At 35.4% G+C, this 6,000-nt stretch overlaps 1 protein-coding gene across 3 annotated transcripts; it reads right to left on the reverse strand.

Moving 5' to 3' along the window:
- Positions 1-977: 977 nt before the first annotated feature.
- On the reverse strand, positions 978-2,712 carry s100w (S100 calcium binding protein W). Of its 3 annotated transcripts, none has more exons than XM_082148765.1 (4): positions 2,529-2,711; positions 2,078-2,122; positions 1,797-1,939; positions 978-1,409 (listed from the first exon to the last, which is right to left on the reverse strand). In XM_082148765.1, exons 3-4 carry the CDS (start codon positions 1,935-1,937, stop codon positions 1,230-1,232), a joined length of 321 nt encoding a protein of 106 aa, XP_082004891.1. In that variant the 5' UTR covers positions 1,938-1,939; positions 2,078-2,122; positions 2,529-2,711; the 3' UTR covers positions 978-1,229. The 3 variants fall into 3 exon arrangements, with proteins under 3 accessions (XP_082004891.1, XP_082004892.1, XP_082004893.1); XM_082148766.1 differs by having other exon boundaries at positions 2,078-2,117; positions 2,529-2,707; XM_082148767.1 differs by lacking the exon at positions 2,078-2,122 and having other exon boundaries at positions 2,529-2,712.
- Between the last annotated feature and the right edge of the window lie 3,288 nt (positions 2,713-6,000).

Raw genomic sequence — 6,000 nt, forward strand, 5'->3', positions numbered from 1 at the left:
TATTTTGAGCTAAAACTTCACATACACACTCTGGGGACATCAGAGACTTATTTTACATCTTGTGAAAATGGCATTATACCACCCCTTTAATGCACTGACACTATTGGATAAGAACTGAACTGGACGACAACATCACTGTTTTCTACAGAGCTGCTTTATATCTGAACTGTTTGTTTCCACATTTGATGATCTTTACTGACTGACCTGTCTTTTTAGGGCTCTTTTACAGCAGAATTGAACTCTGTTTCCATCACTCATTTTTTTTCTGTTGATGCCTGTGAAGATGCTTTGAAACAATTTGTATTGTGTAAAGTACTATATAGGCCTAAATTAAGGTGACTTGACTTAAACTTAAGGCCTATTCACACCAAGAACGATAACTAAAGATATCGTTCTGTTTATTCAAAGCACGTGCTTATCTGTCACTTTAAATGCTTAAGCTCATTACAGCAGAATGGATGCTGTTAAACTGTCGACGAACGGAGGTAAGTCTGCTGTATATATACCTCTTAATTCGTTGATTGGGTTGATTATCTGAATGCGCTCCACAGGTGTTTAATTAGCTTTAATTATCTGAACGTGCTCCTCCCGAACTTTGTTAATAAAACATCATTTAATGATTCAGTCGTGTGTTTTTGAGTGTGGGGTGAATTCAGGTTTTTTGTCCCAATTTATTATTATTTTTCACAAGCATAACATGCAATAACTGACATAAATATATATTTATATAATGTATTTTACCCCCAAAATGTGATATAATGTAAATAAATACTATAAAAATATTATTTTAGCCCCCCCCCCCCCAACATACACAAACAATTTAATATTAAAATATAACATGCACTCATTGATTTAAAGTTATTTTAAGCAAACATTTTTTAAAAAACAATTAGCCTACGTGATATAATAAATGCAATAATTGGTATAATGTCATATAAAAACTAAATGAAGAGAAAAAAGTGAGAAGTACACATGAGTGATCACAAGAGGGTTTTATTAGTGTCCACAGAACTATAAATTACACTTTTGCAAAATGTCTATAAGTAAATACTGTTCGTTAGAGAGGACAAGCATTTTGCACAACTCTGTCAACACCATTTTCTATTGTGCCATACTGTCTTACACCATATAAAATTGTTGGCAACATTAAAAAGTACAGCGTGAGACACTGAGAGGTACTTTGGGACCTTATAGGAGGCATGTGAGAAAAGTGTGTGAAGGACGTGTGTTCACTTATCCTGACCCCCTCTGCCCCTTCCTCTGCTCTTTTCCTTGCCGTGCTTCTTCATATAGTAGGCCCTGGCTAGACCAGAAATACACTGACTGAATTCACGGAAGTTCACTTCTCCATCATGGTTCTTATCCAGTTCTCCCATCACCTCCTTAATATTCTCTGGATCCACTTTATCCTGAGACAGAGGGAGGAATGTCATGAATGTCAAATCATGTTATTACTTACATACCACTCATAGCACAAAAAAATAAAAAATAAATAAAGATGAAGGGCAGCAGTGCATGAGTTTCTAAAAAGTATGTTAGCAAAGGAATCAGAGCAGGAATGAAGAGCAGGAATATTTTCGAGTTTCCATCATGGGTGTTACGAGTACAACTTATTTGGGTAAATGCTTCTCATGCCAGGTTGCCATAATAAGCCTTTACTGCACAGTAATTGCACAACTTTTTTTGTAAACATGTTTTGATTTGTTGCAACATGTTGGAGGTGTTCACTTCTCCCAACCAATGACTATCTTTCTCAAAACGTCATCTTTTTTTCTATGCATCTCTCTCACTCTAACCTTAAATTCAGGACTGGTCAGTTGGGCTTTAATAAGCTGTCCGAGTTCAGCATTACTGAGCTGGGACTTCGTCTCATCTGTTCCTGCATACTCCTCAAACACCTCCACTATGGCCACGATGGCTTTCTCCAGCTTAGACATGTCTATGAGAAAGAGATTCATGAAGTTCACTAATGCCAGTCAGAACTTCTTCATGCACATTTATCATCCTAAAGTCACCATAAAGTAGGTCTATGGCCATGCAAAACAAACAACACATTTATATTTGCTGCAAGACATACCCACAAAATGATGGTCTGCAACTCAGGAATGCAATTTAAGCTGCACTGTGAAAATACAAAGGGTCTGAATGAAATGAGATTTTGAAGAATGTTTTTGTCAGTACAATAATAGCCAGAGGGTTCCAATGTTTCTTTATGTTGGACCCAATTGACTTTCATTGAACGGACAAAAATAATTGACATTTCAAAAATATCCTCTTCCGTGTCCCACAGAAGAAAGAATTTCATACAGGTTTGGAATGACATGATGGTGAGTAAATAATGACAGAACTTGAATGATATATCCCTTTAAATAAGACTTGAGTTAAATAACAAGAGTCATGCATTAAATCCATCATTAGTGTGCTGTAAATTCCTCTAGACTGTTTTTAAAATCTTCTTATGTCCTGCCCTATTTTTGTATCTCTATTTGCACTTTCTTTTTCTCTTTCTCTTCTTCTTATTCACTTACCTCAATGTTGTGGTTCCAGAGAAGTTATGCAGATGTTTTGTTGGAGTAAATCGTCTGCTGCTTTTAAAGCACAGATTTTATTCTCCACAGCACAGCACACACACGCACACACAGCGGCAGGAATGATTCATTCTTGGGCGATGCAGGATTCGTAGCACACCCAATCCAGTCTGACGAGTCTCATGCTTTGTAAAATAATACATGGTTATGCAATCTGTTACACTTTTTAGATTCAGATATGATATTCTGCTGTGTTTTACTATGGTTATGCAATTTGATTAGTAAATAAACAAAACAAAAAAATGATTGGGGATTTCCCAAGTCAGACTGCATGGGGAATCTGAGTCACATAGGACATGAGTGACTCTTTCGCTCTCTCTTCTGGGTGTTGCCCATTGTCCTTCCTTCCACGTAGAAAATTGTGGAAGCCTGAACTAACTTGTCTCATGCACCCTGAACGCCATAGTTGCATGTTTTTTTCTGAAGTGACTGCATGCCCTTTCTTTAAACATTCTTTTAATGTTTCATCTTCAACATTTAGGAAAAAGCTGAAAAACTCATTGTGTAGCTATGACGTTGTTGGCTATATTTCCGTGGAGGCTTGAATCACAAGCTTCAAACGAAGCTTCATATTTGCAGTAAACAGAGACACACTTATCCACTCTAAATCTAGTCAGACATCAAAGAATGCCTGATATTTGCAAAATAGTAATTTTTTAACAATAATGAAGCCATCTGCAGACAATAATGCATGCAATGGTGCACAAAACCATAGACAATGACTGCTCATCTTTATGCTCGGTTGTGGAGCAACAGTATTTCCCTTAAGCTTTTCATACATGACATAAATACAAAGACATTGACTCATCATCCAGTGTCGTAATATAGTCTACTTTTTGGAGACCGAAGTAAACAGTCAGATAAACAGACACACCCTTTCTAATTAACTTAACCAAACAAATTTATCATATATCTTCCATTACTGATCATCACAGAATCTTTTTTATATATTTGCAGAACATAACTAAGATGGTAACACTAACAGCAAAGTAAATGTCGGTGAATGTAAACCCCACCAAAGTCTTTACCTCTAACCTCTGAGAAAAACCTTTAGGCTGTGGAGTATTAAAAAGAAGGGTGTGTGCTTATGTGCTCTATTTAATTATCTTTTGTTCAGTGCAGGTTCTTCTACATTGTAAGGTAAGCATAACCTCAGGTGTTTTAATATTGCACAAACACACCTAAGCAAATATGCACGCAAAAAAAGGAGCATTATAGGAGCCATTATATTTGTATAGGTGCCATAGCCATGATGATTGGACTCGAGAGATCATGAGCTCTACAGAAAAACTAGGTCACTCTTTATTTTAGTGACCGTGTTACATGTACTTACTGTAATAACAGTAAATTATGCATACATTAATAACATAAACATAACCTAAACTAAAAAAAAATATTCCAAACCCTAATACGGTAAGTTGAATTACTCAGTAGCTAATAAAATGTGTAATTACACTGTACCACGTCTTAAAATAGTGTAACCAAAAATTATAATATACTATAGGGGCCTAATAAAGTAAAAAATATATAATAATAAATAAATTGCAAAAATATAATCATTGGTGTCACTTTATCTGACATAAAAATGTTGGAACACAAATGTATTTATGTTAGCATGTTAGTTTTAAAATAATCCATCAGATATTCAGCAACACAGCGGTCTAAATGTAACCTACAGACATGTTTGATCTTATCTGTAAAAAAAGAGAAAAAAAGAAGAAGAAAAAAGAATGGTTTGGTTACTTACTTGTCTACAACATAGAGAAATATAAAAGTAGAAGAGAAGAGGAAGAGCGAGTTGATGGAAGAACTCATGACGTGTGGAATACTGCTGACATCTAGTGATCAACTTCCTAAACTATAATAGACTATATTAAGAGCTGCGCCACGAATGAAAGCGAGGCTGTGATAGACTTACCGTGTTTTCAGTGGCATCCGCTGTAAGAAGCTGTATAAAGCTCCGAGGTCACTTATAATTTTACACAGCTAATATTGTCTGGGTTTTTTTGTTTGTTTTTTTTGGTCTACTGAATTTTTTTGGGAAAGATAATGCTGTGTTTCGCCAGCAGAACAAGCCAAAAACACAACACCAATAAAACTCACTGAAGAGATGTACGTCTATCCCTCACACGGCCTTGCTTTCACTCCTGTTAAAAAAAATGAAGATGGCGCTGCTGTGAATAAGGTCTATATGGTCACATGACAGACATTAGACACTTTAATTCCCTTTGACGAGAAATACAAAATAAACAAAAGTGTCCTTATACCATTCAGTTTGTTTGTGCATCATGTAATATTATGTATTATATCAAGTATTATAAATATGTGCATAATAATGGTAATAATAATTGTAATTGTATTGATATACTGATTATAGTTATACTGAAGATCTATAATGGGCTAGGTATTTTTGTATTTTAAGTCCAGACAAATCATACGGAGGAGGGAAAAAAAGAAGAAAAAAAAAGAAACATGTTAGCACGGGCTCCCATGACCTCATGTCGCTGACACACCCTTAAGAGTCATTCTGGTTGCAAGGCAACGCGACTGTTTACACGGATTTCAAACACGCCTACACATTGTCGGTGTAGGGGGGAGGGGGTACATTTGAAAACCACCAAAGTTGTTTGAATCATCAGATCCTAAAATTATATTTTATTATGTAAAATGAATTCAGGTACGTGTATCTACAATAAACACCAGCTTGCAAGCACTCTGCATGATGTCGAGTGAGTTTTTTTTTTTAAACTAAAAAAAAACAGCCGAGTATAATGCTCCACAAATCACACACACACACACAAAAATGAGAACGAAATTGAGATTCATTAATGTCATTACAGGGTTGCGTTAAATATTGATATGCCTGTGGTTCAAAGTTAAATCTGTGTTTGGTGTTTACTGAGTGTCTGATGTGTAAACAGAGGATTAAGTGAGGGCGGGATGATTAACGTTATCTATTCAAAATAGACAGCATTCAGAAACAACATATTTCATTTTTTCATATTCTTGGTCATATTGTAGTTATAAAAACTAATTTCAGGGCAATAAAATGTGTTTATTTAAATAGGCTATATCTTTATATATTTTAAATGTTTATATACTGGGCAATGATGTATCATCTGATTTATGTATCAGACTGATGTATCATAGCCTACTGTAGGCATAAGTGGATTGGTAGAGACCTTTGTGATATCCCTCATTGTTACTATATTAGACAACGAGAATCCCATTATTTATGGGAATTTTAAAGGAAGCGTGCAGAGAAAATAAAGACAATCTGTGAATTGGTTGCTCTTTGAACATGTGAGTACGTGAGAACATGAAGTCTGTGATTGACCCGTTTATGAAAATGATGTTTCCTCCAGTCTGGTTGCTCTTAAAGGGATACTCCACCGATTTTTCATATTAAACT

Source organism: Leuciscus leuciscus, assembly GCF_965113295.1.
Source record: "Leuciscus leuciscus genome assembly, chromosome: 20".
NCBI classification, from domain to species: Eukaryota; Metazoa; Chordata; class Actinopteri; order Cypriniformes; family Leuciscidae; genus Leuciscus; species Leuciscus leuciscus.